The sequence below is a fragment of the Mytilus edulis genome, chromosome 9 (assembly GCF_963676685.1).
Source record: "Mytilus edulis chromosome 9, xbMytEdul2.2, whole genome shotgun sequence".
Lineage (NCBI taxonomy): Eukaryota > Metazoa > Mollusca > Bivalvia > Mytilida > Mytilidae > Mytilus > Mytilus edulis.
Window position 1 is genome coordinate 73,287,532 of NC_092352.1, and position 12,052 is coordinate 73,299,583.

Below are 12,052 nucleotides of genomic sequence, written 5' to 3' on the forward strand. Positions count from 1 at the left end.
TTCCGAAGTCTTTTTCGTCACATTTATAACCTTTTACTGAAAAATATTACCCTATTTCACCTCTGGTAGATTTGGATGTAGTCAGTAAAAAAATTTAAGGATTGTTAAATTTGTCGTTGAATATTAAATTCCTGGTTCATCTGTTCCCACAAATTCCACAAAATATTGGTATCTAACAAGTAATAGTTAATCCACAGTATATTTTATTTAATTATTATGATGGAGAATTCCTTAACTATTGGAACGTTCTAGATCCATCATGGATTTCTTTATCTGTTAAGTCTTTCAAAGACACAAACATTTCTTTTGCAGGTTGTTTATCTTTAGCTGAGCTTGGAAGAAGGGGTTTACTCCTGCCACAAAGACTCCCTGATGGTAAGTATAAAAATTGTACATAAATAAAGACTCTCCGATAGAAAGTTTAAAGGTGTCACATATATAGCCGGTTACTAGTCACACAAACTCCTTGATGGCAAATACAAAAATGGCATATATATAAAGACTCCCTGATGGCAGATACAAAAATGGCACATATATAAAGACTCCCTGATAGTAAATAAAAAAATGGCACATAGAAAATGGCACGTAGATAAAGACTCCCTGGCAAGTTCAAAATAGTTACATAAATACCAGGTTACTACAGTCACACAGACTCCATGATGGCAAATACAAAAATGGCATATAGATAAAATCTCCCTGATGGCAAATACAAAAATGGCGCATATTTAAAGACTCCCTGATGACAAATACAAAAATGGCACATAGATAAAGATTCCCTGATAGCAAGTTCAAAATAGTTACATAAATACCAGGTTACTACAGTCACACAGACTTCATGACGGCAAATACAAAAATGGCACATAGATAAAAACTCCCTGATGGCAAATACAAAAAATAACTCCCTGATGGCAAATACAAAAAATGGCACATATATAAAGACTGATGGCAAATACACAAAATGGCACATATATAAAGACTCCCTGATGGCAAATACATAAATGGCACATATAATTATAAAGACTCCCTGATGGCAAATACAAAAATGAAACATATATAATAACTCCCTGATGGCAAGTTCAGAAGTGGCTCAATGATTCCAGGTTACCATTGTTAAAAATACTCCCTTATGAAAAGTACAAATGTGGCAGTCAGATACCAGGATACAGATGCAACAAAGACTCCCTGATGGTCAGTACAAAGGTGGCAAAATGATAATAGGTAACTGATATAATTGCCAATGAGATATGGAAATGCATATCCTAGGAAAAAATCAGAGTTAAAAAATGTTTAAAAGTGAGAAGCACAAACCCTTAGCATGAGATTGAAAAACCTAAAGAGTTTAAATCACTTTCTTTCTCCTAAAAATACCTCACCCTTCATACTTCTGTCTTTCTACATTAATTTTGCTTCATAATTTCAGTTGTACCTGTAGTGCTGAAAGCTTTAGACTATGATGAAAAGAGAGGGAATTTTTCAGTTGGAGCACATGTTAGAGATTCTGCATGTTATGTGTGTTGGGCATTTGCAAGAGCATACGACCCACAGGAGATAGCCCCTTATGTGAATGATGTGGCCAAGTAAGACTAATTAAATAAATTTTGTATACTGAAAAGGAAGGAATCTTATGTTTGAAGGAAGTGCTGCATTTAATTTACATTGTATTACCATTTGCAGATCAGATAATTATATATATAATTATACATTCCAACTTCTCAAAATATCCACATGAATTTTAAGCACAAGAGGACCTATCACATCTCATTTTACTTGTCAGAATTGTCAAAATACTTAGGTTTTGAATGAATATATATGTGCTTAACTACCGCTTTAACTCCTCTAAATTCCTGTTTTGAGATATTTAGTTTTATATATAATGAAAAATTTTAAGAATCCTTCAAGTCTTTCCCATGGTACTTGGTTTGGAAAACATTACATTATAAAATCTTTTGTATAAAAGGACAACATTGTTTCAGATCACATGTAAAAAGTAAGTAAATATCATACAATCACATCAGCATAAAACTTTTATGTGAAACAAATTATTTTGCAAATGTTTAATTTTAATTTTTCAGATTTGATAAAAAAATTAATGTCATGAAAAGACTAAAAAAAAAGGAAGATTTCTAGTGACATTAAAACATGAGTAGAAGAAAGACAAATGACACCATTGTGTAAAGAAAACAGACAACAACAGTCAACAAAACTCTACACATTAAATTAATGATTGAGCAACAAAAATCCCACCCAAAAAAAAAGGATGTGAACTCAACTTGTTGCATCCGTCATGTTGCTTACTACAAGTAAAAATCTCTTGAAAAATTGTTACAAGTTGCAATAAAAAAATATAGGTTAACACATGAATGAATGGTTTATATGCTGTGTGAAAATAAGCCATTCGTTGACAAACATATTGCTTCTTTATAAGGTATTTTCATTTATTTTCTAGTGCCTTGGTAAAAGCATCAATATTTGACAGAGAAGTCAATGTACGGAGAGCATCATCTGCAGCTTTTCAAGAAAATGTTGGTCGACAGGTAACTTTGATTACTGTTAAAATAGTACTCTTATGCCCTGTTTACAATAGTATTAGGGAATTGTGTTTTCTAGTAAATGCATCCACTGATTTGTCTGTCCTGGTTCAGATTTTGGTCAACATAGTTTGACATGAGGTTGTGTTCACATCAATTTGAAACTTAGTTAACATGTACATTATGATGTAAACTTATTAAAATTTGCAGTTTGTATGAAAATAAGAAGTATGATTGCCAATGGAACAACTCTCCACCAGAGACAAAATAACATAGAAGTTAACAGCTATAAGTCAACATAGATAGGGCTTTCAACAATGAACAAAGCCTATACCGTATACTCAGCTATAAAAGGATCATACATAAAAATTGTGAAACAATTCCAATAATAAAACTAACGACATAATTTATACAACAATTAAAGAAAAACAAAAATGACAAATATGGAACATCGACAACTACTGAATTACAGGCTCTTGACTTGGGACAAGTACATAAAGAATGTGGCTTGGTTGAACATGTATATGAGCACTCAACAAATTCTTTTGTAATGTAAACTTACTAGAATTTTTTTTGCTGTTTATTTATTAATTTGTTATATACATTTATACTAATGTTTAATGTATACTCAATAGAGTAGCAGATGAGAATAAGGGTTCATGAAACAATTTCAGAATTTTTTAGTAGAATAGATATACATACCCCAGAATTATTTCTTTGCTTATGACATTGCTATTCTGACTACATCAACCATGCATTACTTTTTTTAGGGGACATTCCCACATGGAATAGATATTTTGACTATGATAGCCATTTCTTCATTTTAGGGGACATTCCCACATGAAATAGATATTTTGACTATGATAGCCATTTCTTCATTTTAGGGGACATTCCCACATGGAATAGATATTTTAACCATGGCAGATTACTTTGCAGTAGGGAACAGAAATCACTGTTACTTAGAGCTGAGTATATTTGTGGCCAAGTTCCCAGAATACACCAAATCCATGATTGATCATCTGGTGGACATGAAAATTAATCATTGGGATGGGTGAGTATTTTATACCAGGTATAAAGGACATAACTTTTGAAAGTTATTTTCATCTAATTTATTCTAATTCTGTTATATTTGACCTTTTAACTTTTTTGATTTAATGATGTATTTCATGTTGATGTATTTCATAGCTGGTGTATTTCATGGTTGTTATATTTCATGTTGATGTTGATGTATTTCATGATTGATGGATTTCATGATTGATGTATTTCATGGTTGATATATTTCATGGTCGATGTATTTTACAACAAATGTATTTTGATGTTTTTCATGGTTGGTCTATTTCAAGTTGACATATTTCATGGTTGATGTATTTCATGTTCATGGTTGATGTATTGATCATGGTTGATATATTTTATGGTTGGTGTATTTCATGTTGATGTATTTCATGCTGATGTATTTCATGTTGATGTATTTCATGCTGATGTATTTCATGGTTGGTGTATTTCATGTTAATGTATTTTATGTTCATGTTGATATATTTCATGGTAAATTTATTTCATAGTTGTGGTATATCATGTTGATGTATTTCATCATGATGTATTTCATGTTGATGTATTACATGGTTGATGTATTTCATGGTTGATGTATTTCGTGGCTTATGTATTTCATGTATCATTTCAGTATAATAAGAGATTTATCAGCACAAGGTCTCCATAAGTTAACCAGTTGTAGTCCTGACTACATGGCAAGTCAAGGTCAGTATATGATATTAAAAAGTAAAACCTTTTCAATAGAATCAGTTTGTATAGATTTTATTTTGGATCACAAACAGGAAAATATTATGTCTTCTTAGAGTGTGGTTCAATAATATATTCGGCCCTCCTCGTTCAGTTAGTAAAAGATCTTAACTCATTTGATATTGGAACTCATGACAACCAAAACACAGCTACCAGTACAAAAATACTGAAAAATAAGGGTCCTCATAGATACAAAAGCTAGCTCAGAGTACTGAATCTCTTGATATAGAAGTCCTGTTTTCTTGCACTATAAAATCAGCATCTATAGGAAATAGTTCACAATCTTGTGAATGCCAAAAAAAAACAACCCCAGAATTCCAATAATAATTAAAAAAAAATAATTCAGTATTTTATCAATTCAGATATCAATTCCATAAAATCTAAGGTGCAATTAACAAACGACAACAGTATAAATATCACCTTTATCAAGAAGTCTGTTATAAAGTCTGTTAGCATTTCACTTTTAAATTATTACTCTTCAACACCTGTCCAGCACCCAATATGGCTGGCATTGAGGCTCATAGTTTTATATAGGACTTAATGGAAGTGTATTCTTAAAAACCTCCTTAAAAACATAGTTGTTGTTTTGTTATCTAGAGAATTTTGTGTTGACTGCAGATCTTTGACAGTTACTGTATAATTTATTCACAATTCTTATAAGAATCATGATGATTTACAGGTTGACAATTTTATAGAGACATCTGTCTCTTGTTGATGATTGAACTTTGACTTCTTAGTCTCTTGGTCTCATTTTGTAGAATGGTTGCTGTCTCATTGGTGTATACCCTGCATCTTTTAGTCATGTGTAATTAATGGTTCCAAGGGTGTCTAGCTTCTAATTTGCAACCTGCAGTGTAGTGTTTTATTGTACAAATAATATTCCATTTGGTCTTAGTAGTGAAAGCATTTTCATTTTTACCGGAATAAGTTGCCTTGCTGCCCGAGTAAACAATTCATGTTCAGATATATTTTCTTTCAGTTTACATTTGAATATTTTTGCTGTAGATAATACGTGAGAAACCTCTTAAAAAAGTAAAGATACTGAGATTCACTGTAGTTTGTATAATTCACAATAGGACTTTTGCACAATCAAATGTTGCTTTGGGGTTGCTTGGTCGTTGAAATTAAAGGAATTTATACACAAAAAAACTGTCCCCCTCCCCGCTCGCCTGTACAATATCAATAAGAAATTAAATGGATATTTGTGTGAAAACTGTTTTAAACCCCACTACCATGACTACCCGTAAATTATTAATGTATATCAGTGATATTGTTTGCCTTAAATTAATGGAGAATAAAGGCTTTTTCCCCTAGAGAAAAATCCCAATTTGAAAAAAAAATGGCTTAAAATTATTCCCAAAAAGACAACTTTTTTCCCAAACAGTGCAGTTTCAGTAGTAATTGTGCATGAATATAAACTGAAAAACACTCATTTAAACCATTTTCATGCCTAAAATGACTATATGTGCAGATTTCAGGGTCTATTTATGTATTATCACTGACAATAAGGGGTCTTATTTCAAATGAGGGTTTACCTCTCAAAAGGGGTCTGCAAATTGAAGTTCCAGTCAAATTCATCTTTCATTATAAATTTCCCAATTTGATAAAAATGACACATATTTTCCCAATAAAAAAGGGTAGAGGTAGTTTTGAAAAAAGCCAACAATATCACTGTATATAAATGTATTAAAAAAATGGGGAAAAAAATATTATGGAAAATAATGCTTTCCAACCCTTCCATGCAATTAATTCTGGTACATACCTGACAAAAGATTGCATACTAAATAAAAGAAAATATATTTTTACTTGCCTTTTAAGGGTAATGGAAGTCAGTTGGGTGAATTGTCTTCATTGTTGAATCTACACTCATTGTTTTCTTATTATAAACTTTTGTATTTGTTTCAGTATTACCTAAAATGTTGCCCATGACAACAGGTATAGATCTGTATTTGAGGCATGGAGCTATTTTAGCAGTGGCAGAAATCACACATGCTCTGTCAAAAGTTTCAACAGAAAAGGGCAAGTAAGTGTTTTTTTCACAAAATACATATAAGCCAAACAGAATAAATCTTTAGCTTCTGTGACCTTTTTAGCTCACCTGGCCCGAAGGGCCAAGTGAGCTTTTCCCATCACTTGGCGTCCGTCGTCCGTCGTCGTAGTCGTCTGTCGTCCATCGTCGTCCGTCGTCGTTAACTTTTACAAAAATCTTCTCCTCTGAAACTACTGAGCCAAATTAAACCAAACTTGGTTACAATCATCATTGGGGTATCTAGTTTAAAAAATGTGTGGCGTGACCCGGCCAACCAACCAAGATGGCCGCCATGGCTAAAAATAGAACATAGGGGTAAAATGCAGTTTTTGGCTTATAACTCAAAAACCAAAGCATTTAGAGCAAATCTGACATGGGGTAAAATTGTTTATTAGGTCAAGATCTATCTGCCCTGCAATTTTCAGATGAATCGGACAACCCATTGTTGGGTTGCTGCCCCTAAATTGGTAATTTTAAGGAAATTTTGCTGTTTTTGGTTATTATTTTGAATATTATTATAGATAGAGATAAACTGTAAACAGCAATAATGTTCAGCAAAGTAAGATTTACAAATAAGTCAACATGACCGAAATGGTCAGTTGACCCCTTTAGGAGTTATTGCCCTTTATAGTCAATTTTTAACCATTTTTCGTAAATCTTAGTAATCTTTTACAAAAATCTTCTCCTCTGAAACTACTGGGCCAAATTAAACCAAACTTGGCCACAATCACAATTGGGGTATCTAGTTTAAAAAATGTGTGGCGTGACTCGACCAACCAACCAAGATGGCCGCCACAGCTAAAAATAGAACATAGGGGTAAAATTCAGTTTTTGGCTTATAACTCAAAAACCAATGCATTTAGAGCAATTCTGACATGAAGTAAAATTGATTATCAGGTCAAGATCTATCTGCCCTGAAATTTTCAGATGAATCGGACAACCTGTTGTTGGGTTGCTGCCCCTGAATTGGTAATTTTAAGAAAATTTTGCTTGTTTTGGTTATTATCTTGAATATTATTAGCTCACCTGACCTGAAAGGTCAAGTGAGCTTTTCTCATCACTTGGCGTCCGTCGTCTGTAAACTTTTACAAAAATCTTCTCCTCTGAAACTACTGGGCCAAATTCTACCAAACTTGGCCACAATCATCCTTGGGATATCTAGTTTAAAAAATGTGTGGCGTGACCCGTCAAACCAACCAAGATGGCCGCCATGGCTAAAAATAGAACATAGGGGTAAAATGCAGTTTTTGGCTTATAACTCAAAAACCAAAGCATTTAGAGCAAATCTGACATGGGGTAAAATTGTTTATCAGGTGAAGATCTATCTGCCCTGAAATTTTCAGACGAATCGGATAACCTGTTGTTGGGTTGCTGCCCCTGAAATGGTTATTTTAAGAAAATTTTGCAGTTTTTGGTTATTATCTTGAATACTATTATAGATAGAGATAAACTGTAAACAGCAATAATGTTCAGCAGAATAAGACCTACAAATAAGTCAACATGACCAAAATTGCCAGTCGACCCCTTAAGGAGTTATTGCCCTTTATAGTCAATTTTTAACAACTTTTCATCATTTTTTGTAACTTTTCTAAAAATCTTCTTCTCTAAAACTACTTTGCCAAATTTAATCAAACTTGGTGACAATTATCATTGTTCTTTATAGTTTAAAAATTGTGTCTGATGACCCAGCCTATCAAACAAAATGGCCGACATGGCTAAAATTAGAACATAGTGGTAAAATGCAGTTTTTGCTTTATATCTTTGAAACCAAGACATTTAGGGCAAATCTTTCAAGATTTTAATGTCCATCAGAATAAGATATATCCCCTCACAAATTTTCAGTTGAATCGGACAACCTGTTGTTGGGTTGCTGCCCTTAAATTGGTTATTTTAAGAAAATTTTGCAGTTTTTGGTTATTATCTTGAATACTATTATAGATAGAGATAAACTGTAAACAGCAATAATGTTCAGCAAAGTAAGATCTACAAATAAGTCAGCATGATCAAAATTGTTAGAGGACCCCCTAAGGAGTTATTGCCCTTTAGAGTCAATATTAAACAACTTTTCCTCATTTTTGTAACTTGTATAAAAATCTATTCTAAAACTACTTGGCCAAATTTAACCAAACTTGGCCACAATCATAATACTAGGTTATCTATTTTTAAAAAGAGTGTGTAATGACCCCGCCTACCAACAAAGATGGCTGACATCAGTAAACACATTAACAGGTGAGCGACACAGGCTCTTGAGAGCCTCTAGTTTCGTAAATCTTAGTAATCTTTTACAAAAATCTTCTTCTCTGAAACTACTGGGCCAAATTAAATTAAACTTGGCCACAATCATCATAGGGGTAACTTGTTTAAAAAATGTGTGGCGTGACCCGGCCAACCAACCAAGATGGCCGCCATGGCTAAAAATAGAACATAGGGGTAAAATGCAGTTTTTGGCTTATAACTCAAAAACCAAAGCATTTAGAGCAAATCTGACAATGGGTAAAATTGTTTATCAGGTCAAGATCTATCTGCCCTCAAATTTTCAGATGAATCGGACAACCCGTTGTTGGGTTGCTGCCCCTAAATTGGTAATTTTAAGGAAATTTTACTGTTTTTGGTTATTATCTTGAATATTATTATAGATAGAGATAAACTGTAAACAGCAATAATGTTCAGCAAAGTAAGATTTACAAATAAGTGAACTTGACCGAAATGGTCAGTTGACCCCTTTAGGAGTTATTGCCCTTTATAGTCAATTTTTAACCATTTTTCGTAAATCTTAGTAATCTTTTACAAAAATCTGCTTCTCTGAAACTACTGGGCCAAATTAATCCAAACTTGGCCACAATCATCTTTGGGGTATCTAGTTTAAAAAATGTGTCCGGTGACCTGGCCATCCAACCAAGATGGCTGCCATGGCTAAAAATAGAACATAGGGGTAAAATGCAGTTTTTGGCTTATAACTCAAAAACCAAAGCATTTAGAGCAAATCTGACAATGGGTAAAATTGTTTATCAGGTCAAGATCTATCTGCCCTCAAATTTTCAGATGAATCGGACAACCCGTTGTTGGGTTGCTGCCCCTAAATTGGTAATTTTAAGGAAATTTTACTGTTTTTGGTTATTATCTTGAATATTATTATAGATAGAGATAAACTGTAAACAGCAATAATGTTCAGCAAAGTAAGATTTACAAATAAGTGAACTTGACCGAAATGGTCAGTTGACCCCTTTAGGAGTTATTGCCCTTTATAGTCAATTTTTAACCATTTTTCGTAAATCTTAGTAATCTTTTACAAAAATCTGCTTCTCTGAAACTACTGGGCCAAATTAATCCAAACTTGGCCACAATCATCTTTGGGGTATCTAGTTTAAAAAATGTGTCCGGTGACCTGGCCATCCAACCAAGATGGCTGCCATAGCTAAAAATAAAACATAGGGGTAAAATGCAGTTTTTGGCTTATAACTCAAAAACCAAAGCATTTAGAGCAAATCTGACATTGGGTTGAATTGTTTATCAGGTCAAAATATATCTGCTCTAAAATTTCGGATGAATCGGACAACCCGTTGTTGGGTTGCTGCCCCTAAATTGGTAATTTTAAGGAAATTTTACTGTTTTGGGTTATTATCTTGAATATTATTATAGATAGAGATAAACTTTAAACAGCAATAATGTACAGCAAAGTAAGATTTACAAATAAGTCAACATGACTGAAATGGTCAATTGACCCCCTAAGGAGTTATTGTCCTTTATAGTCAATTTTTAACAATTTTCATAAAATTTGTAAATTTTTACAAACATTTTTTACTGAAACTACTGGGCCAAGTTCATTATAGATAGAGATAATTGTAAGCAGCAAGAATGTTCAGTAAAGTAAGATGTACAAACACATTATGATCACCAAAACACAATTTTGTCATGAATCCATCTTCTTCCTTTGTTTAATATTCACATAGACCAAGGTGAGCGACACAGGCTCTTTAGAGCCTCTAGTTTAATTTAAATGAAACCAGGAGAGTCTTTTTTTCCACAACAAAATTACATGGTAAAAAGTATACACTATGCAACAAAGTTGTTCATTTTGTTTATACCCACTCTTTCTGTCTGTTTTTTTCTTTTTGTATTCTCAAGTCTAGAAGTTCAGAGGAATGTAAGCTCATATCGAGTCATTGAGATGTTTAATAAGTGAAAATCAGAAATTTGGAACCACAAGGGTCAGGTGGGGTATGGCAGGAAGTAATTCTATTGTTTCTTTGATTAAGGGGTTATGAGGGATGTAAACTAGGGCATTAAGGTGTTGTAATTTAAAGACTAAGATAGGTATCGAAACAAACAGAGATTTTATTATTGTAGGAAAATTGAAGATGTAATTAGTAAAGATGTGATCAACGATTTGAAGAACATTGCTGTCAAGGTAAGGACAATATATACATAACACCTCTGTTGGATTTTGTTATTTTTATGGTATAATAATTTAATTTTGGATGTAACACATCTTCTGATTGGCTGAAAGCATACCTGTCAACCTCTGAAAATGAAAAGTCAGGTCATGACCTGCATTGAGAAAAAAAATCTCAGGTCATAACGCGTACGACATTTTGCGGGCTCAATTGAAGAACAAAAATATGTTTACATATAATTTATATAGTCAATATAGTCAATATGTATATGAAACAGTTAGAACATGTATACAAGTTTATTTCAGACTATTGTTATATTCCATAGTAGCAGACTTGGCATTCTTTAAAAGAACTGCACTTGGTTTCAGTTCATAGCAATGCAAATGTGTATTCATTTTACAAGAAAGAAGAGCACACAGTGTATCCTTATTAAGATCAGCCCTAAACTCTGTAGCTATTTTCTTTACTAAAGAAAATGCCCTCTCACTGTCTGCATTGCTGTTTGGCAAAACCAGTAATGTTTTAGCAAGTTTTGACAAAACAAAAAATCTTGGCTTGTTAAGAAAAATGTCATGCAACTTGGACATTTCTCCCCAAAATGTACCAATGTCAGTTTCAGGGGAAGTGCAAAGTGGAAGTTCATCTAATGGGGTCAACTGATAGTCACTGAACTCATCTTGTAGCTGTGTTGTCTCTTCATATCGTTACGTAGCTCAGGTAAACAGTCCTACATTTTGACTTTTGGTTACATTGAAAAAGACCGATAAAACCGAAGGTCGTATTACTTCTAAATACCGGAAACAATTCCGGTCAGAAATCCGGGTGAAACGGGTAATGTTAGAAATTCCCGGGACCCGCCGGGTAAAGAAAAACTCCCGGGTGAGAGGTGAAAATAACGGGTGTCACCCGCAAAAAACGGGTGAGTTGACAGGTATGTGAAAGTTTTTTGTCTATCAGCTCATAGACATAATTTTGTCATCAACGTTTTTTCATGATTTACCCCCCCCCCCCCCCCCAAAAAAAAATCATGGAATTTAGAATTAAATTATAAGGAATGACTGTTATATTTTTTAGCTCACCTGGCCGAAAGGCCAAGTGAGCTTTTCTCATCACTTGGCGTCCGGCGTCCGTCGTCGTCCGTCGTCGTCCTGCGTTAACTTTTACAAAAATCTTCTTCTCTGAAACTACTGGGCCAAATTTAACCAAACTTGGCCACAATCAGCATTGGGGTATCTAGTTTAAAAAATGTGTCCGGTGACCCGCCCAACCAACCAAGCTAAGACAGCCGCCATGGCTAAAAATAGAAC

The 12,052-nt window shown here is 33.6% G+C and overlaps 1 protein-coding gene across 10 annotated transcripts in view; it reads left to right on the plus strand.

Annotated features, from left to right (window-relative positions):
• The window catches only part of LOC139488991 (tubulin-specific chaperone D-like), a 65,912-nt gene that overhangs the window by 28,028 nt on the left and 25,832 nt on the right, over positions 1–12,052 (plus strand). For all 10 annotated transcript variants that reach the window (XM_071275004.1, XM_071275002.1, XM_071275003.1 and 7 more), the window contains exons 12-18: positions 313–375; positions 1,421–1,577; positions 2,447–2,534; positions 3,413–3,579; positions 4,207–4,280; positions 6,228–6,345; positions 10,699–10,759. In XM_071275004.1, coding sequence (XP_071131105.1) covers positions 313–375; positions 1,421–1,577; positions 2,447–2,534; positions 3,413–3,579; positions 4,207–4,280; positions 6,228–6,345; positions 10,699–10,759 — 728 coding nt within the window. The remainder of the gene's footprint in view (positions 1–312; positions 376–1,420; positions 1,578–2,446; positions 2,535–3,412; positions 3,580–4,206; positions 4,281–6,227; positions 6,346–10,698; positions 10,760–12,052) is intronic.